This window comes from Ammodytes marinus, assembly GCF_949987685.1.
Source record: "Ammodytes marinus genome assembly, chromosome: 5".
Classification (NCBI taxonomy): domain Eukaryota; kingdom Metazoa; phylum Chordata; class Actinopteri; order Uranoscopiformes; family Ammodytidae; genus Ammodytes; species Ammodytes marinus.
Genome location: NC_137234.1, coordinates 19767026 through 19789497, shown reverse-complemented (window position 1 = coordinate 19789497; position 22472 = coordinate 19767026). Strand labels below are relative to the sequence as shown.

The 22472-nt window shown below is 43.8% G+C and overlaps 1 protein-coding gene across 1 annotated transcript in view; it reads left to right on the top strand.

The window, feature by feature from the left end:
• Positions 1-2378: 2378 nt before the first annotated feature.
• LOC307250986 (serine/threonine-protein kinase BRSK2-like) overlaps positions 2379-22472 on the top strand; it is a gene marked incomplete at both ends in the record, with an annotated part of 167716 nt that continues 147622 nt past the window's right edge. The window contains one exon of the mRNA XM_080028278.1: positions 2379-2472. Coding sequence (XP_079884404.1) covers positions 2379-2472 — 94 coding nt within the window. The remainder of the gene's footprint in view (positions 2473-22472) is intronic.

Below are 22472 nucleotides of genomic sequence, written 5' to 3'. Positions count from 1 at the left end.
CCGACACTGGTTCAGGATCTCAAGAAGCGTCCGCGAAATGTCTCAGTTGACAGTGTGATTACTCAGAATCCCTAATGGGGGCAAGAGAAGTTAGGCACTATGGCTTTAAGTCTACAACAAAGCACACTTGTAATCAGCTTTGTCTTGTGTGAGGGAAGATGAAGAGGAATTAGATGATGCATTACATTGTGATTACAACAACATAAGTTCCTGTTCAATAATTTAATAAAAATTCAATGGTGATAACTCGGTATTATCCGGAATATCTAGAGGTATACGCCTGGGATTCTTTTTGGAACATCTTGAGCCTTGAGGTAGCCTACGGTGTGCAGTGTTGATGCGATTCTTTCTTCTTAATATTTTAGCAGCCCCCTCTCATCCTTGCATTCTGTTCAAGAATATTTAGAGGACATGTGTGTGTGTGTGTGTGTGTGTGTGTGTGTGTGTGTGTGTGTGAGTGTGTGTGAGCATGTGTGAGCGTGAATAACTTTGTGTGTGAGTGTGCGTGTGTCTGTGTGTGTGCCTGTGTGTTTCTGCTGCATGTGTCCCCTGACACCTGTACTCTCTCAGGGTGTGAGGGAACAGACAGAGGCCAGAGCCACAGTCACAGGTCTCAGACCAGTGGGGTGTGAAATGAATCGGAGGGCCAGCAGCACACTGTCTCCCTGCTGCACACACACACAAACACACACAATATGTGCGGTTGGGTTTGTGCGATGTGTCTATGTGTGTGACAGAGAGTAGGTAATACAGGAGAGCTTTTGGTAAGCACACAGCAAAAGAAAGACGAGGGGACAGAGACAAGAAACCATCTCGTACTGTTGAATAATTCCTTTTTTGCAAGAATAGAAGCACCTCAGTTAAAGTCAGTGTATATATATATATATATATATATATATATATATATATATATATATATATACACAGACTGTATATATTTGGGAATGTTGTAACACTTTCTGGTGAGAAATGGTTTTTGTAGCGATGTAGGATCCATTTCGCTTCAACGGTTTAGTTTAGTTCAGCCTCTTTTGTCTCCAAGGCAAGGCTAGCAGCTGCCCTGGTTTTCAAGTTCTGGTTTCAAGGCCCCAAAAGCCCCAGGTTCCCTGCTATTCAGCTGCTTTCGGTAATTTGATTACTTTCATATTTGCTATGGAATTGGTGCCAGTACAGTGTAGGGACCATGTGTCTAATTCAAACTTTGTGGGCTTAATTATTTAATGTTTAAATCAACTCAAGTGCATATTCATAACTACCGTTGTGCTTAAATGGCCACAAATAAACTCCAAGTAATGGTTCTCTTTGCACTGGATTTCACAGTCATGGTCTTGTGCTTTGCTCATTGTTACCTCACCTGGATATCTGACCGTCATTGTGCAGACACATGCATGGATGGGTAGAGTTTTGTGCTTCACACTTACATTTGAGCTTAAAACAGAGATAAGGCTATACTCACAGTTTGGTCCAAAAGGCAAAAAACATGAGCTTGAAAACTTGTAGCCTCCAGTGCACAAACACTGCGAATGGACTTTTCTGTGTAGGATACATATTGTGTAGGCTACATCAGTTAAACTTAATAATAATAATAATAATAATAATGATTTTCAACAAAGTAGGCTTAATTCAACTTTTTTTGTTGAAAAAAACACAACATCCACCTCTGTTTGAAGAAGAGAATGTGTTTGCCAAATGGTGTAAACATCTTAAACCTGACTGAAGTACGGCCTTTAGCCTTGTTGTTTTTCCCAAGCCAGATCCAAACATGTTGTTAAAAGCTTGACCGTTGTTTTCTTCTGTTCTCTATTCAGTTGTAGGCTAAAACAGATAGCCTATGTTAATTGCAAACGAGTTCATTTATGTTTAAACTCTCCTTTTCACAACCGGTAACTTTTCTAGGGGAAAAGCTAAAAAAAAAAAATGGTCCAGCAACAAGAAAGAGTGGAGGGGGGGGGGGGGGCATCCAACAGGTCAATCGGGCTTTCTGATTGGCTGTTTCCGCTTTCGATCAACTCCCTGACGGCTCCGCTCCGCAGCACCTCCCACAGACGCACAGCGGCAACGCAGCCTCGGTCCGCCGACAATGATATTCCAGCAGTGAGGCACTTGCGGCTCGTCTGCGGCGGTAGGGAGAAAAAAAAAGGAGAGAAAGAGCGAACCTCACCTCCTCAAACAAGCGAGTGTGGTGTGGGCTAGGGAAACAGAGACGGACGGACGGCGACGAAGAGAGAGAGAGAGAGAGTGAGGGAAAGAGAGAGAGAGAGAGAAAGAGAAGAGGCTGTGGAGTAACAGAAAAGCCACCGCAGCGGCTTGGACCTCCAGCAAAGGAGTGTTTCATTTGTCTGTAAAGTGTCCAGTTTTTTTTCCGCCCAGATTTCGACATGTCATCGTCCGGCAAAGACAACAGCGGTGCCCAACACGCCAATTACGTGGGACCTTACCGTTTGGAGAAGACGCTCGGCAAAGGACAGACAGGTTAGTTGGGACAGCTCACTGCAACAACCTCCCTACCCCTGTTTTAATTGCACTATTTACCCTCTGAGCGAGTTGAACGTTTTGCCGGCTGGTTGTCTGCAGGTGATAACTAAACGAACTAACCGCTTAGTTAAAAACACCTGCCAAGCCTTGTGGGGTATTTTTATTTTGTGGGGGATAGGCTACCGGTGGGCTGACATAATCATTGTTCACACAGTAGGACGAGAAGAGGTGTGGGGCTGGTAGTGGTAGGGGATTTAAGGTGATGTTGCTTTTGCATTGGCTTGTAGGGCTGTACGTTGGCGTTGGACTGGGTGTGTGTGTGTGTGAGTGTGTGCGAATACGAGAGCAAGAACAACGTGGAAAGCGCCCAAAGCCGAGATCGATGACAGCGTGAGGGGCTGTGGAAATGAACTTTTTGTGTGTATCTGCCAGTGTGTGTGTGTGTGTCCAGTGAATGGAGCACACCGCCGTTAATCCCGATTTGCCTGATACATTGATCTATTCTTAGTGCAGGCAGAGAAACAAGCAGGCAAGCAGGCAGGCGTTTCTCCTATAGCCAAGGCTCCGACTGCAATACGTGGGTTTCTCTTTCCTCCGATGTGTAGAAGAGGGTCCCCACCTTGACACATTACATCGAGCTGTACATCACAGAGCAGGCAGGGACATAAAATAACAAGAGCTGCACACTGATCTTTATTCATTTACCCCAAGGGGATGTAACCCGGCTGCCTTGAATAATGAGTTGGATGTTCATGTTTTATCTTAGCATATAGACGGCAATGACACCGCAGTTTGTCAGAGTAGAAGACACAGGACTTAATTCTCTAATATTTTAATGCGTTTTGGTGATACTGGTATGTTTTATTTTATTTTGTAGGAGCACTATAGCTTAGTCCAGCCCTGTTGTCAGCAGCACTGGTGGTGACTGCACAGCGTGAATCCTTTGCGGTCAACTATGCAGCCAGTGGGGGCCATGTGAAAGGAGAGGCTGGCAGGCACAGCCCTGTGTGTGTGTGTGTGTGTGTGTGTGTGTGTGTGTGTGTGTGTGTGTGTGTGTGTGTGTGTGTGTGTGTGTGTGTGTGTGTGTGTGTGTGTGTGTGTGTGTGTGTGTGTGTGTGTGTGTGTGTGTGTGTGTGTGTGTGTGTGTGTGTGTGTGTGTGTGTGTGTGTGTGTGTGTGTGTGTGTGTGTGTGTGTGTGTGTGTGTGTGTGTGTGTGTGTGTGTGTGTGTGTGTGTGTGAGAGAGAGTGTGTGAGTGTCTGTAGGCTGAGATGGCAAGAGTGATGCAGCATGCTCTGTAAGCTCAGCACCCTTGAAGACACACAGAGGGACAGAGAGACAGAGAGAGACAGAAAGAGATAGAGGGAGAGAGAGAGTGACACAGAGATAGATAGAGAGAGAGAGAGGAGAGCAAGAGTCAGAGTCCTCTCCTTTCCACCCAGATATACATTTTTTTCTCCCATCTCCTCTCTAAAACGGCTACAATACCCAGTCCAGCTGGACATGCTGAGCAGCCGTGTGTGCATAAATGTCTGTGTGTTCCCTCAAACAGTACACGCTCGCTTCCTTGAAATTCTAAGCGGTCACTTCATTCACCTGGCTTGTGTCCTCAGTGTTCATTAACGGAGTTTGCTCTTCGCCTTCCAGTGGAAACGGTGCATGTGTTTTTCATAAGTGATGACCCCTCTATGACTGCAGCTGGACAGTACAGGACATTTGAAATACACACACAAATCCATAATTCAATTTCAAAAACAAGTTTCCTCTGTTCAGTGTGATTCTACTTGCGATTGCAGGATATCAACTATATCCGCAGACAGTGTATGTATCCTAGTATGATTTGTTTTCCTCTTTTTTTCCTCTTTTTTTTTTTACAATAGAAAAAATAAATGTTGCAGGCTATATGTTTCCAGTTGGCTCTTTCATAACAAATCAATAACAAATACAGGATTCAAAACACATCGGCTATTCTCCCTTTTCTCCTGCTACTCATATTTAATCATTGGTGCTTACAGGACGATGGCTGGCTCACTCACACAGTTAGATCTGTCTTTTTTTCCCCCCGATAGCTCTCAGGAGCGTCTTATTGGCTGTTTATGGTGGTATAGAGCTGGTATGATACAGTGTCTCTGAGATCATCCATGGCTCAGGATGTATTTACTTGAACGCTTTGGAGTTTCCCCCCCCCCCCCCCCTCTATAGCCTCTGATGTTAGACCCATGTAGGGTGCAGTAGACTATACGGGTCAGCGTGGGTCACACATCTTGTGCCAATGAACTTGGTCCCTTACATTTCCAACTCATTTGACTTTGAATTTGGTGACTTGCTATGAAACTTACAAATTGAATGATATGTATTTATTTTGAATGATTTTGGCCGGGGTTTGTCCAATTAAATTTTAACATTCCAAATCTGCAGCAATAACAGGGGCCTAGCAATTTATGTGTGTGTGTGTGTGTGTGTGTGTGTGTGTGTGTGTGTGTGTGTGTGTGTGTGTGTTCTGTGTTAGAAAAATTATTTGGTTACTGGCGTCTGCGTAGCTAGTCCGTGCCAAACCTATTCCAGATTAATGACGGTGCATAATATCCCATTCGTCCATTAACCATTCCGTTAATCTGTCAGAGCTCTTCCCAGGGCCTCCCCATGGTAAAAGGGTTGGCTTGGTAACCTGCGAGCGCCCAATAGGCATGGGATCTGATCATGAGTGGCAGCTGGGACCGTCCAGTGGACTAAATCCCGTGTGAGCTTTTCCCAGCCCTCGGTTGGCTGCTATTTATAGAGAGGGGGGGGGGGGAGAAAGCGGAAGGCCTCTCTGGTTGATCTGGCTGTCCTGCTCCATAGAAGTGGTGCTGTTCCATGTTCATTAAGTGATTAGGGCCTGTGTCCTGATACACACACACACACACACACACACACATGGCCAGCACAGTGGTTCTGGTTGGCTTCCTGATCTAATCCCCTACACGGCCAAAGTCCCCTCGGCTCTCACTACTCACGTGGCTCCACTCAGTGCGTTTCCGTGGGACAACTAGATTGCATTAAGACATATACCGAACTTGCCACTCGACCGGACCGCGTCACTTTCAAATATTCGAGCATAGCTGACTCCGCTATGCTAGGTGGCGCTGTAGCCCTTTCAACAAGTGGTTATAGAGCCACGTCCGGTTCCTTTCCGGCAACAACACTACTATTTATTACGTTTTCTCCTTCCACTTCCTTGTGAAATCCTCCGCAGGGATTCCCGAGCAAGCGCAGAACGCAAACTCCGATATGAGATATGCAATCCTGTTTACATGCAGGTAGAATGCCAACTATGAACAAGTTATCTAGGTGTTCTTATCCGACTTCGCTTGTCCATTAATGTGCCGATTTGTGTGCAAAGTAGATCGGATAAAGGTGTTTACATGCATTTTACAAGTCCTGTTGAAGTCTTCGTTTATTTACCCAATTATGAGTCTGCATGTAAATGCACTGACAGATAGAAATGGGCTGGCACACTCTAGCTTAGCAATTCAGCACTTCCATGAATTCTGCTGCAGAAGTCGCATGCAGTGTGTAGGCTACAATATGAAAACATGTATGCATATTTTTACAGTTTTTTCTTTTTAGATTGAGAGTGTATTTGATCAGTGTCTTTGGTATATGCCCCACAACTCTCCACTTGTTTCCCCTTTCAGTTGAATTGCTTTCTCTCCGCTTTCTGCCGATCATTGTACAATTCCCTCTCGGTCAGTGTGTGTGTGTATTGGGATCTGAGAGGCTTTATAGATATAGTGTGTGTGTGTGTGCATGGCTGGCTACTGATTGAGGGGCTAAAGCCACAGAAGCATGGAGGCCAATTTCAAGGCAGAATTATTGTGCTTGAATGGCGGAACTTGGCCTGTGTGCATTGTGTCTGTAAGATGGTTCTTTTTTAGGTATAGGTCCTGTTCTGTACACGGTTTTCTCTGTGTATATCAACGGCTGAGTCTTTCTATCAAATGCTGAATTGGCCTCGTGTGTTGTCTGCTGGCTTTTGTAATGGCCTCCTGAGCCTCTAATCGATGTCACACACAGCGCTACGGCAGCTTGTCAACCGAGGCAACATTCATTCAAATTCAGCCTTTTGAAATGTCTCCATCACAGTACATAGGGTTTGGAGCCACACAGGCTTTTCTTGTAGTTTTTGGAATCTCTATGAGCTTTGTTTGACAAAGCTGAAGAGTGTGGACTTGTGTTTTTGCCAGTGCACCGACTTAAGACGGAGCTGAATCGGCGCTCTGTTCTCACTGATGCGTTGGAAAACATTGCCGTGCTTTGCCTTTAACTTTGTTCCTGAAGGCTGTTGATTAGTGTGGAATAGAGGCCCATTGTGTGGAAAACAACTGCCCGTTAATCCAGCGTAAGTAAGTTTTTTTTTTGGCGAGACTCAGGTATTATTGACACAGTCTGAGAGTTGAGGGAGGTTGATGATGTGTGTAGGCTGGCTCCTTGATTCCCTGATTGACATTTAGAGAGTGAAATCATCTGTGCTTCAGGGGATTTCATATTGACTGTTGGTCTGACAAAAAGCTGCCTGGCTGTGAGGCTTGTGTCTCGCTTCTCTCGTTTTCTTGCGTAGCACTCACTTGTTTCTGCCTATCTGTGTTGGTGAGCGAGTTCTGGGTTCACCGGGTTTACAAGGCATTTAATCCAGTAGCTTCCAGCCGTTTTTGTTGTTGCCTCCGTGCTGGCAAAAGGCCTGGCCCAGTTTGTGACTCTCCCTGTGAGTTTTAAAGTTGTTACCGTCGTGTCTTTTGGATGAAAACAAAACTCTTAATTTTCTCTTTCCCATTTGTGTATTTAACCTTGCACAATAATATAACTAGACTGTCCCCAGGTGTCTGGCTGGTACATTGCGTGGCAACGTAAAAAAAAAAAACCTTAATGCGACGTTGATTGATAGCTGGTGAGCCGGGGTGGATGGTTGATTCAGATCAATGGGCCACTCTCAAAGATTTCCTGTCTGGTGGATGGGATCCATACTGTTTCACAGCACATGATATTCCTGATGATGACAAGTGAGGAGGGGGGAACCGCTGCAGTGGATGCTGTCAATGAAAAAAAACACTTGGCAAATCCACAGAAACTAAGTGTGTGTGTGTGTGTGTGTGTGTGTGTGTGTGTGTGTGTGTGTGTGTGTGTGTGTGTGTGTGTGTGTGTGTGTGTGTGTGTGTGTGTGTGTGTGTGTGTGTGTGTGTGTGTGTGTGTGTGTGTGTGTGTGTGTGTGTGTGTGTGTGTGTGTGTGTGTGTGTGTGTGTGTGTGTGTGTGTGTGTGTGTGTGTGTGTGTGTGTGCGCATGTTTATGCGTGGGACCAGTGCAGGTGGTCAAACTCTTGCTGACCTGTGTGGCCTTCCGTGCCATTACAAGGATCTTGATACCCGCTCTGAGCTCAAACACAGGTGTCTGGATCCCTGCGTTCACACAGATTGCCAGCTTTCCGCCCTAAAATTTGGCGAGCGATTGAGTGAGCTAAATGAAAGGCTGCTTGGATGACTATGAGGTTTCAGTAAAGGCCCGTTTTCAGTGGTTCAAGTCAGAGAGGTGCCTGATCCAATGGTTGTGGTGCGTTGCTTGCAGCTGCACCCTGTGTGTCAGCAAGCTGGATGAGAGCTGTGGAGCGGGCAGCCAAGCCTGCTGCATGGTCTCAGCTGTTTGACTGTCTAAAGCGCAAGCCAAAGCCCTGCTCCCTCAGCCCTGAAATGTATCCTAAATGGTGGGAGTGTGTGTGTGTGTGTGTGTGTGTGTGTGTGTGTGCGCCAGCCAATTTTCTTGTGCCTCAGCTGATGCATATGTTGTCTATTTGTTTGAGCTTTTATGGATAATAATACCTTCCAAGAAGTAACTGTTCAACCCTTGCAAATGATCACTGTTCATTGTTTAACAAGTGCAAAACCACTGTCTTCTTCATATTTGTTTATTATATCCGACTGTCTGTATGGTTCACCTGTATGGTTTGTATACCTACTTATTATTTATACTAACTTTGACTTTTTTTCTATACATGTGAGTGACTTACTTTGTCTACTATTTGACTTATGTTTTACTTTCTTTTTTATAATATTTTATTGTGCACTTGTTTACTTATATTATTATGCCTTTTAATCTGCTGCACTGTCCCTTTCGTTGCTGTAAGTACTGAGGAACGAATAGCGGAATATCTTAACCTATTTCTTAAAATGTGCATACAAATGTGTACTCAGCTTTACGGTCATTCCTTGGGCACGGCCAAGGACGATACACGGACGCATACAGAAAACAATGCCTTAAGTAAACCCGGCCTTAGAACTTAGCCCGCAGTCTTGTCACTGTCTGTGACTTTGATTGAGGTTATATAATGATGATGGCCTCTGTTGTTTGGTTGCTCCACTCCACTCCTCTCCTCTCCTCTCTCCACCACCTCTCTCTGCCTCTATCTCTGCCTCTCTCTCTCTCTCTCTCTCTCCGTCTCTCTCTCTCCTTCCCTCTCTCCGCCCCACTTCCCCTGGCCAGGCAAGATTCATACAGGGACTCAGCCATGTGGTAAATCAGACAAGACCTCGGTGGAATTCCATCGATTGGGAGGAATGTATGTAGCCAACGATTTTCAGAGATTAATGATGAGGAAAGAGGGTGAAGAACTGGGGGGGAGGGGGGAGGGGAGAGAGAGGGATGAAGACAGAGGAGGAGGAGAAGAAGGAGGAAAAGGCAAAAAGAAAAACCTTTGAAATTGAGAGAGCGTGAAACGGTTTTTTGAACGCTTTTGTCTAGCAGTGGAGGTTATTAATTAAGGCAAAGTATTGATCACTCTCTTCATTATAGGCCCTACTCTCCCCTCCTCCCTGATTTTCATCTCTCTCTCTATTGCTGACCCCCAGAGGAGAAAAAAGGCTCAATCTTTAGATGGGAGGGCAGTGAATAAGTGAAAGGAGCGCTGGAATAGTCCCTGTAGGCGATCGTCAATGAGCGTTTGTGTGTATTTGTGTGTGTGTGTCTCGTGGACAGGCCCCATCGCATCCCATTTGGGTTTCATCCTAACACTAAGCTTGCTCTGTCAGTCTTTTCTCTGCCGTGCATGGAGAATCAGGTTAGGAAGACAAGGTTCTACGGGTCCCCCCCCCCCCATTTAAACACACACACACACACACACACACACACACACACACACACACACACACACACACACACACACACACACACACACACACACACACACACACACACACACACACACACACACACACACACACACACACACACACACACACACACACACCTCGATGCTCTTACAAATCTTTTCCTCTCACTCAGTCCATCTCGCTGAGGTGCCCCAGCCCCTGCTCGGCTGCTGTGTTTTGTGTAATGTGTTATCGCCTCGTTCTATTTGGAATTTCATTGCGCTAGGTTTCCAGCGCAGCAGAGAGAATGCGGGCAGCAGAAGTACGCCATGTCTCGTTTCACCGGCGCTTCAAATTGTTACATTTATATACGACCTCACACTGATGCGGGAGTGAAATATGCGTGGTGGTGATTTGCTTCTAGACAGCCGTGCACCAGCCCCCAGTCTTTGTGCACCTTTCATGCTGCCATGCAACCATTCAGCTGCTCACTAAGTCACATTTCCTACGTCGTTTGGCCTTTGTCGGAACATGAGCCATTCAACACGTAGGGTATTTTTAAAGTATGTTCACACAGCAGCAGTAGGTTTAACCAGCCTGTTTCTCTCCTCTCACCCAGCTCAGATTAACCCTTGCTGAGCCGCCTGTCTTTCCACTGTGAGAAAGCTGGGTTGGTTGCCAAGGTTGGTTGTCTGGTTGTCATGGTTTCTCTGCTTCTTGCTGGTTCCCAGTCTGCCCCTCATGAAGAAAGACAGCAAATGTATATTCTCTCTTTTACTTATCCCTCTCTCTCCCCCCCCCCCCTTCTCTGGCTCCTAAAGTGTTCTGCAATCTGAAGTTAACATCATCCTCTGTTGCTCTCCTTGCATGTGTCACCTGACTTATTGCGGTTTATGTGCTTGGTCTGCATAAGACTGTTGTAATGAGAATGTGAATGATTGTTTGGGCTATGTTTTCACATGTGTGCTGCATGTGTATGTTTGTGTGAATGCTTGTGGTGGTGGTGAGTGTGCTCAGACATACAGTACAGTCATGGATCAGACAGGCTTGCCCTGCTCTGTGCCATGCGCTGTGTGCTGTGTTCCCATTTAAATCTGGGAGATTAGCACATGTGGGGAGCCACGGCTTTAGTTGCTGTCAGCTCAGCTAGCCTTGGCAGGCTGTCCTCAGATCAGGGGGGAAGCGCTGTGCTCGACCCTCCCCATTGCTGTCTGCCCTGCTGTACCTTATTCATTATCAAGTGGATTGGTGGGCTGGTGACCTTGACTTTGGTACATTTTTCTAACTGCTGCAGCGCACTCATACAGCTCACATAGCAGCATTTGGCTAGCCTCATAGGACTCAAATTTAAACAACAAAGGTTACACCGTGGTGAATATAGATTTTGCCTTTGCCATTACACCATTTTATACGGAAGCGTAAAAAATAATCATTATTATCTAAGTATATCCTATTCGTTTTGGTACTTGTCACATTGGCTAGTATTTGCACATACTAAAGTAATTTTTGTATTAAATACTAAATAAATAAATAATAATATTTATATAATAATAAATTGAGTGTATACTTGATTTATTTTGTATGCATATTTTCAAAGCATTTCACTTGGGAGGCCTTGCCTGTTGAAGAAAATCTCAGCTTCACCTATTGCATTCCCAGTGTGGATACAGTGAATGAATGACTTTTAAATTATATGAAGCAGGGCCTTTTTTTGCATCAGCAGAACCTGCTGACAACTCCCCTTGGACTGTTTTCCAAGGAAAAAGAACGTGAATGGAAATGTGCGCTCATTTACTGTGTGCAGCGCATCCCAGATGGCAGGGCCATGGTAATTGTGATGCATTCCGAGGTTTTCACTGTCACTCGCTCTGTCGTCAGCACTTTAGTCTAAAAAGCACAATGTCGCCCGTACACCCACACACACCTGAGAAATGGCTTGGCATGTGAAGTGAAGCAGACAGCACCTCAAAGAGAGAAGGCTAGATGAGCACGACTGGTCGCAAACTAACGACCTGCGCTGGCTGCTTGTCTCTGTGGCACCCACTTCTGACACTTGGCCAGAGTAGAGAGAATAAGCGATATGTTAGCCAGCTCCACTTATTTTATCTCAGACATCAAGGGAGTCTGGTATTCACAGAGAAGGGGAGTAGGGCAGGTTCACTTTGCTATTCTGATGATGACATTTGGGGGAATGCTGTTGCCAGTTTACAGAGAAACCACCTGGATCCCACAGGTGTTTCCCGCTGCAGTGGTCCAGCCAAGACAAACTGTTTCTTCTGTTTGCCTTTTCTGTGTTGCTATTGTGCCACTTCATCAGATAATGGATCAGTGCTTTGAGTCTGTTGCCAGGTCGAAATCCGCTGCATGACTATGTATTAGAATGAATTCAGATCACTGGGAGAGATCTTGCTTGAGGCATAGAGTCCCCTCCCCCCTCCCCCCAATCTGTCCAGCATTGTAGGGTTCAGCCTGTGCTACTTTCCTCCAAATCTCCGGCCTTGTTGTTGTACTTGTTTGTGAAAGTATTTCAGCGCAAATCTCTTAATACGCCCAGCACGCTCCCTTATTATAATTTTGCCCCATTTTTATTGGCTGACAGTTCACTAACAAGCATTAGGCGTGCTCCCTGGTATTGTGACTACAATAACTTCTCTTTAAAGGAAGGCTGCAGTATACTCAGAGTAACTCCGTGAACAACAAAAGATTAGGTGCTATATTCACAATGTATTATGCATCTCCACCACACTATTTCCACTTTTCTACAAGTTCTGCTTGTATGCGACCTGACCAGAAATCCTTGCAAAAACGATTTATTTTGTAATGAATATAATAATAAGCTTGCTGTTTCCTTCAATAGGCTCAGTAAATATGAGTCAGTCAATCCCATTCCACACCGCTTTGCGTTCAGGAGCTGTAATGAAGGCCTTTGTACCCAAGGAATAATCCATCAGTCAGGTGACTTTTTCTGTTGTGCTTTATAAGCCTTTTTTCCATCCCTTCTATACTGTATGTTTTTCTTTTCATCTGTCTTGGAATCTTTTCCTCCGCCTTGCTCTCTTTGTTCGCACTCTTTCCTGACTAATGGAACAGATGATGGAGTGATTAAGGGAAAGAGCAATGAAGTAGGCGAAGGTTTCATCTCTTTATCCCAGATGGTTGATTTTATTTTATTTTATTATTCAGCACTAAAAGCTGCTTATTTCTGGGATGACTTCTGATGTTGCTGCAGTGTGTGTGTGTGTGTGTGTGTCACACAGAAATAAAACATCTCTCAGGTTCATGGCCTCTATTGTCATTCAAATCTCACACACAAATGCACATGCAAACACACACACATAGTTGCACCTTCATATGAAACAAGAAAACGGAGAGAAATACAGATACTAGGGGTGTAACGGTACACAAAAGTCACGTTTCGGTACATACCTCGGTTTTGAAGTCACGGTTTGGTTCAGTACGGTATGGTTCCCAGTTAAGAGGAAGAATGCAACAAAAAACAGCAGTGCAGCATTACCTACAATTTTGATAATATTGCATAATGATAATTCATAGTTGTTGAGGAATGGTTGGTCATATGTGAAAATCTAACCAGTCACCTAACATGAGAATGTGTTTTCATATATTCATATACATTTTGAAAATATTTGTTATGGCCTCTGTCAGTCTTGCTGAATATTTGTGTTCACTATACATCTCATGGGTTTAGCATAAATTGAGGGAAAATGTATTTGTGTTTTTGGTGTCTGACCGTGTTGACACAAAATAAGGAATGGCAAGGTAAAAAGCCCATTTTGATAAAAAGGACAAAAGCTGGGAGGTTGTGTCAAACCTTAGCTCAGTAGCTTAGTATATGTTGGATACATACGTGTTATTTAATTTGCCTAAACATTGGGTTTGTATTTTTTCAACAATGCACCCTGTTTTGTCCCACTTCTCAAGAATCACTGATATATTTATTTTTCAGTATGAAAAAGAAAATACTGCTGCAAACAACCAAGGTTTCCAATAAATAAAATACATTTGGCATATTTACGTCATCTTGACGCTATTCACCCCATTATTATGTATTGTGGTACGGTTTGGTACGGTACAGTTTACACACACCCACACATACAACACAACACACCACAACACACCACAACGCAACACAACACAACACAACACAACACAACACAACACAACACAACACAACACAACACAACACAACACACAGGAATGTGCAGTGCTGGATTGGATGCTTTATGGTTTATCTAAATGAATCCCAGCGGTCAGCTGTGTTTGCAGACCTCAGTACTGTTTTGATGTAATATGGCTGGTATAATGAGAGCTTGAACGTGAGCCAACAGTGTCCATGTCCATTTGTCTGTGTCAGTGTCTCTGCAAAGACCACAACAAGCCTGTGTAGCTTTGAGAGAAAAAAAAACTGAGAACATATGCAGCCCTGATGCGCGTGGCACCGTTTAACTGAGAGTATTATTATGATCTCCTCCATGACTTTTCTCTTTGTTTAATACCCTTTCTCCGTCTGTTTGCTTTGTTAGACATACAGTAGCAGCTTCCTGTGGCTTTTATTTTGCATCAGATTACTGATTCTTTCTGTGTTTTTTTCCCCTGTGTCTTTTATTTCAGTCCACTGCTTCTCTCAAGAAAAATATGCTCATGGTGCCTCTGGGAAACATTTATAGATCACAGCTTATAGACCACACCACGCAATCAAAAACTAAAGCCATAGATCTTAGTTGAGGATGCCGGCCAATTTATAGTTGATTAATCTGACTTTCTATACTTTTAAAAGAGTAGTTTGAAAGATTGAAAGATTCAAGACTCCGTATCCAAAGATCACTGAGAAGAACTGTTTTGCCCGTTTTTCCGTTACAAAATAACTTGAATTAACAACCAAACTGCTAACCTTTTCTCTCTTTCATTTTCATCTTATGTCAGGAATTGTTTCTTTCTCTTTTTGTATCCATTATCCCTCTTTTCCAACACGTCTTGCCTCCCCTTTTCTTTTTCTTGACCCCTCCTTCTCTTGCTCCGCCCGATTCCTCGCTGGCTGCCCTAATGGAGGTATTCCCCTTGCAGCCTCCAGGCCTTACACTGCCATTCTGCTCAGGTATAGGGCTCATTTCATGCAGGATATGATTATATCCCACTGCCAGCAATTCGGGGGGCCGGATAAGCCAGAGTGTTGTGGGCATGCACAATTGCAGAAGGAGGAATTAAATCCAATCTCTTACCTACTCCCCTTGCAATATATACCTGCTGCCAATCTGCGGACAGACATGCAATGCCATGATACATACAGTGTGCACGTCACCACCAATTTCATTTCACACATTCACACAGATATAGGCCTACAAGCAAGTATGTGAAAAGTAATCACGTTCACATAATGTACACAGTAGGCATTCATACTCATAGAATTATAGTGGCATTGTATAGTGCTTTTTATTTTTATACCACAGTTATGATGTATAGTGCATAGTGCATGAATTGTTATGAGATTGCACCCCCCCCCCCCCCCCGCTTTCCTTCTCTCTTATATTTTTGCCACTGTGAGGGAAAGCAAAATATAGATTTAGTTTATGCTTTAAAGAGCACCTATTATACTTTTTCAACTTTTATGACATAAGGCCAGGACACACCAGCCCGATAATCGCCGTTGTCAAAAAAAAAGACGAATATGTTTGGTGTGTGCCGTGACGTCGGCCGACGTAGAGGTCGTCGGGCTTGTTTTGAGCCTGTCAAAACAAGTACTCGATGCGAGTACTCACATGCATCAACCCTTGTTGACTGCTCAACACCATGCTCGACACTCTCTGCTAAAAATTGTGCTCTTATGGTCCATAAATATAAATACGTATTTCTATCTATGTTTATGCTCTAGAGAGCTGTCCCATCATTTCCGGCTTTCGTATTTTTTCGGGCCACAATACAGATTAGCGCCGCCTGCTGTTGTGGAGAAAAACGTACAGAAAATAAGCAGTCGTCTCGGTGTGTTAAATGGCCGCGACGGAAAGACTGGAGCTTCCTGAAACGGCGACTCCAGTTTTTGGGTAGTCGGAACGTGTCGGACTGGTGTGTCCTGGCCTTTATACACTTTGTTATAACGATTTATAGTCATGTTTAACCATACTAAAGTGTCAAATAAGGACTTACATGCATTTAGACGTATTCCCTGCTGACCATCTGGGGTGGCTGTGCAGAGGGCTAAACACTAGGAACGCCGGTCGTGATTCACTTGTTCAAATTTCCGGGATTTGCCTACGTAGATCAATCCGGATTTTCCATGTATGGTAATGCTGCAACGTGCTCAGACACGCTCCTGCCCTGCCCCCACCTGCCTGCTCAAATCTGCCCACGTACTGCTGAAAGTCTTCCGGAAGGTAAACAATCACAACGGAGTGGGGTTGGCAGGAGGGGGACGTGGGGGCGGAGAAGGACGAAGCCCAGTGTTGACAGAGTGTGCTGTCCCGAAAATCTACATAGTTTTTTTGTGCTGTGATTCGTGTCAGGTTGCTCCATAGGAGTCATTAATGAGAAATTAAGACCAGAAAAGTATAATAGGAGATCTTTAATTATATAACATAGCCATTTCTTCAAATTTGTTTGTACACCAGCAAATTTAGTGTTAAAGGAGATGTCATTCATAGTATGTCCAATAAAAGAAGCATATCCTGTGTTGGTTATATGGGACATAGCTTGAAACGCCTTGAAACACCATACTTCCTATAGTTAAACAACAGGGGAAAATGGCAACAGCATTTAGACATTGATAAAGTAATTGTTTTCCTAACCTGCTTCTCACATTTTGCCATTGGTCATTACGTGTTTACAAGTCGCATGGAACCGAGCATGCCAAGATTTTATAGTGCCATGCTCTTAGTATGTCCTTCAGCATAAAGAAATACTGAAGAATTGCATAATACACATTTTCTTTGTATATTGCCAATCCTACATGATATGGAATAACATTATTGTTGCATTGGTGAATGATACAAAAAGCTACACAGCGTTCTCCAGCACTGATTACTAGCGCTGTGATGAGTTTTCTATTCCTTTTTGTTAATTGTTTAAAAGATCATTTAAAAACATGTTATTCATGCATGTATAGAGATTATTTTAATGATCACTAAAAATGTTTTTAATCAACTGAAAGATTTTTTCGTCCATACAAATTAAGCAAATTTGAAAAACGCAATCACAATTTTCTAAAAGCCCAAGGTCGTAAAACTTGTTACTTTCAGTTTACAATTAGGCCCAATTAGACCTGATTTATACAAACAAAACCTCTCTTTAGAGGAGCTTGTGATTAGCTTGATAAACCACTTAAACAAATATTGCATTTTTCAAAATTGTTGATGATTAATTTTCTGCCAATACCTGTCGTTTTTACTTTGTGAGAAGATTCTTTTATGTGACTTTGTCTTTTTATACAAAGTAAATAAAAGTGCAGCCCACTACTCCATACATTCCTAATGGGAAGTGTAGGAGGATACTTGTTATTGTACAAGAGGAAAAATAAAGACCTTCTCTAAAAGTTTAGTCGGACTGAGTAGACGCTTTGTCTTTTGATGGGGAACATTTGTCGTTGTTGGCTCATGTTTCTAATGCCCTTAAGCTTGTGATGTGTCTGCACAACTTGGGCTGATTAGGCTTGCATGAGACCTGAATTTATTACTCTCCCTTCTCTGTGTCATTATATTTCAACCTCTTATACTCACTCCTTAATAATGAGACTTTATGAAATATTCAAGCCTTTACCTGTAGGATCTGTGTATGTGTTCCAGCTCAGTTTAGCCAAATACAGCAGGACAACTGAACTGACAGACAGACACGGGAATACATTTTGCAATTTGCACGCACCTGCAGACAGACATGATTTGTTGTTCCAGAATTTACCCTCCCAGCTGATGAGTGAAGGCTACATGAGGGGCTCATTAAGCCCCAGAGAGATTGTGCTTGTTGGCTCTGTGTGTGTGTGTGTGTGTGTGTGTGTGTGTTAGCCTTACTCTGGGCCTCCTGCACTCCCTCTGCCTTTCTTTGTCTGTCTCTCCCTGAGCGCAACATTAAATCAAGCAGACCTTTTAATTAAAAGACACATTTTCTCTGCCCCTAAACGCACTGTAAATAGGCTGGGACACGAACACATATGCACACAAAACACACGTTTTGCCCATTAGGCTGTTGCCTCCCTTTTCCAAAAACATATACAATAGGCTATATCAACCTAAAGCAGGGGTGCCCACTGTTTTTCAGCTTGTGAGCTACTTTGAAAATGACAAAGTCAAAGTGAGCTACCACCTACTATTAGGGGTCAAAAGTCCCGGTTCGGTACTTACCTCGGTTTTTAAGTCACGGTTCTGTTCTGTACGGTACGGTTCTCAGTTAAGAGGAAAAATGTGTGCAGAATTGCAGCCTAAAGGTATTTTCCAGTAGCCTGGAAATCCAGACCCTGATATCTTGAACGATAGAGGGTCTGGCGACGATCAATAGTAATTTCCAACTCAAGGGGCGGCTCCTACTCGTGCATTTCAAATGCCACTGCACGCAGTTGGATAGCACTACAACCAATCAGAGCGATGCACAAGGCGACGTAAGCCCCTTTCGTTTAGCGAACAGCTGTTAAACTGTTAAATTAAACGTTTACCGTTGTCGGTCGGCAAAATAGAACATTCCACTTACTTGCTAATGAAAGATTTGAGTGCCGTCTTCCAAATCGTTAAGGGTCGAGGCCAAAGCAGTCTCAAACTCACACAACATATCCGCAGCCATCTCTGATGTTTACTATCACGGCTTCGACGTCGCATGCACGTCACTGTCGTCATCCGGTTACGTCCTCCCCAGAGTACCATATAAGGGGCTCTGGCGCGCCCGCCAGATTTCTGGCTTTCTTGATAAGCTTCAACGGAGCGTGTCCAGACCAACACGCACAGCAAATTTAATTTGCCAGCGCCTAAGCAATTCTAATTTAAAAGAGCAAGAAATATACACAAATGCATATAGGTTTATCTTAAAGGCAGAATTATAGTCATACAAAAAAAATCCTTCTCAATGATCACTTCTGTCCCACTAGAATATGTGGTGGTCTGTTTGTCTGAACAGTCTTCCTCTCTCTGGCTGTATTTTACGCAGTACAAACTGATATGTATGTCAAACTAGAAAGTGGTGTCCTCTCTCCCTCCACCGAACGTCGGCGCATGCTCGTTCGCTCTTTCATAGTAAAAAAAAATATATATATATTTTTTTTTTGCGATCGACCTAGTGGGCACCCCTGCCCTAAAGCAATGAGAGGAGAGAGGAACTTTGAGCGAGCAAACTGATTCCTCAAGTCCTTAATTCTCCCACTTGTCCAGCAGAGGCGGTTAATATACCCCCCCCCCCCTCCCCCTCTAGTCATGATCGACTTTGGGAATAGACCCTCCCCTTGTGCTCCTTGTACATTGAGGAGCTCTTTAATCAAGTGCTCTCATTCCCTGTGAATTATACCGTAGCGGTTTCTGTCACGTATGAAGTAGAGTCCCATGTTATGAGGGGCATAGAGATGAGTATGGAGAGCTCACACAAACAGAGGGCCCTCTCCTGGGGGCCAAGCCATGAGTGTCCCGACTACCAAGTCATTCATTAAGCCAGGTCCCAGGACTCACATTATGCCTCTCCTGGTTTACACAGTGGCTCCCTGCAAGACATGATGGACCTTGCTTTTACATGTGACACACACACACACACACACACACACACACACACACACACACACACACACACACACACACACACACACACACACACACACACACACACACACACACCTACCTACCTACACGGAGGTCTCTGATTTCTTAAGCAGAGGCTTAAGAGTGGCCGGTTTGAGAGGGGGAGAAGAGTCCTCTATCTATCTATCTGGCCATAGATAAGCAGTCCCACATAAAGTGATTACTGATCTCCCTTTGGGCTCTCTCACTCACTCACTCACTCACTCACTCACTCACTCACTCACTCACTCACTCACTCACTCACTCACTCACTCACTCACTCACACGCACACGCACACGCACACGCACACGCACACGCACACGCACACACACACACACACACACACACACACACACACACACACACACACACACACACACACACACACAGTCTTAATGGCTAAGGCAAACAAATCGTACTCATCTGAAAAAACAGCTACCGGGCAGCTTGTGTTTTTAATGTTGTTTGAATGTGTTTTAAATGTGGTGTGACTTTTGGAGGATTGTTTGCATTAGCTCGGCTGAAAGTGGCCGTATGTTCCAAAATCAAACGCAGAGATCCCTTTTGCACCCAAATGTACAGTCTCATTTATAAATCTACAGTACATGTACTCTCTCACACATGTGTACAAGCATGCAGAGGGTTTCCTGCAGGGGGGTAATTAGGGCCAGATAATTCAGTGCAAAGGATCTGATCAACTGGATAAAGCTGCTTTGGCTGTGATGCCATTTCCTATTTAGACGTAGAACACTTCATTATGACTTGAGTTCATGGACATGCCCCAGGTTCTTTCACATACATATCTGCGAGTGGGTATATGCAGCACTGGTGTATCCGTGCTATTCTCTGTGCGTGTGTGATTGATCTTAAAGGGCTAGAGGTGATGGGGTCAGAGTTGAGGTGCCTGTGGTGCTGACGACAATGATTAAGATGAAGGGTTGGAGGGGCTTAACCTTCATCAGGTTCTGCTCCTCTACATGCTACATGATGCCCAGCCCCTCAGGGCAGCAGTAACCTTATCAGTAGAGAGGTGATGTGCAGATCTGCTGGGAAGAAACCGGTGGATATGTTCCACCTGTAAAATAATGCCATAACAACTGAACTTACAGCATAGGAACCACTTTTTTTCTTCCTAGAATCTCGAAATCTTAGGTTAATGGCTTAGTGTGATAAAAACATTGCACCTGCAGCGATTGGTGATTTAATTAATTTCATTAGATAATTTTTCAATAAAAATGGAAAAAAACTATTTTCTTTTATTTAGACACTTGGAGAGCAGACTTCCATTGTGTGTGTTTTAGATTTTTCGCAGGTCTTTAGTGAGTCTAATTTGAATAGTGGGTACTCTATAATAAAACAGTGCTCCCAAAGGGTGGCTCTTATTCATTTAAAAACCTGCACAGCTAGTTATTTAAACAGTCAAATATGCTGCCATTAGCAAAAGCTTTAAGTGATGGATCGCCTAATTTAGCTGGGCAAATTTAAATGTGCCTTAGAGCCTCTGTTGGCTTTTTCCTCTATATTATTTAAAACAGCGGCGTTAGCTTTATCTTTATTTCTCTCTTAAATTTAAGCCATTGCCATATTGCAAGGCCTCCAAATAAATTCCTCTAGTTCCACACGACAATAGCCGGCGGAAGCAATATTGAACTTCCAAAAGTTCTTCAAATGTTAATCATTTGGATGAGTGATCAGTTCAATTATAATAACACAAATAATGGTTTGCGTTTTTGTATTAGTTCAACCAGTTAGTCAAAACAAGTTAATTAAGCCACGTTAGCCCACAAGATATTAATTTATTTGGACGTGTAATAGCTTTTAAATTGGCTGACTGCTCACATATTTCCAATCAAACATTTGCAAATGATTCCCCCATTATATTAAAAAATCACTGGTAGCCTTTGCTTTAATAGGGGTTCCCCGGAATTCCCCGAGCCTGTAGTGATATACGAGTTAAATCCACATCCCCAGCCCCAGCGCATGGGGCCAGAGCGAACTAAGAGCTATGGTCTTTTTAATGGCTTTTTACCAACCTCATTCTTTTTTCAAATGGGCTTTTTTTTCCTGCTCCACCTCGATTTTCCTTTTTTTACCCATCAGCCTCTCCTTCTCTCTCCTTTATTTCCATCCTCCTTCCTTCATTCTGCCTGTCCATCTCTTCCTCCCTGTCCTCTGCCTCTCTCACCACTCTCCTATTGCCTTTCACTATGTCACCCTGCTATTTCTCTGCTCCCCCCATCCACTCTGTATTACCCTTTTCTCAGCCTAATGGGATCCCCGTTGAACATGTTTCCCCCGCTCTCTGGCTTTAGCTCTTTCTAGTCTCTGCCATATTCTCACTCATCGCTGTGAAGTTAATGAAATGGTGTACAAGAATGACCCCTTCCCCTTCCTTACCTACTGTTTCTTCATCCACTCAGCCCAACCCCCTCTCCTTTTTCTTTTATACCCGACTGTGATCCTTTTATTTCTTGTCGTTCGTGCCTTTTAAAAATACAGTTTGAAACAGTATTTCACTCCCCCTTGCTCTCCCGTCGTTGACTCTTAATGCTGTTCTTTCGTACACAATCAATACGCTGTAAATGCGAATTTTTCCGTTTCATCAGTATTTGTTATCCGGCACAATCCTTTTTTAGATTTCTCCATTCTGAAGCCTTTCCTTTTTATATTGAAAGCCCTGGACACATAATGTTGTGTCCTCAGTAAGTGCAAACATCACCTGCCTATACCCACTCCCCCGGTCTTTCTTTTAAAGCTTTTTATTTTGCTCACAGGCACTACAGAGTATTTTTGTATAGGTTGGATTTGTACAATGTGAGAGTAGGACTGTGTGTGTGTGTGTGTGTTGTTGCATATGCGTTGATTTGTACCAGTGCTCATCATCTCATACCTCTCCACCTGTCAGAAATGTTACACATGGTGTTGCCCACACAGATGGCTTTGTTGGTGGGTTGTACATGCGTATGATGCTGTCACCGCACATCCGTGTGTGTGTGTGTGTGTGTGTGTGTGTGTGTGTGTGTTGTGCGTTGTGCGCACGGGTGTGTTTGTGCAGTCTGACTGGTCTCTCAGTATAATGCACACATGCTGCTTGTAGCCTGGCTTAATGGGTTAGTCATTGAGGAAAATA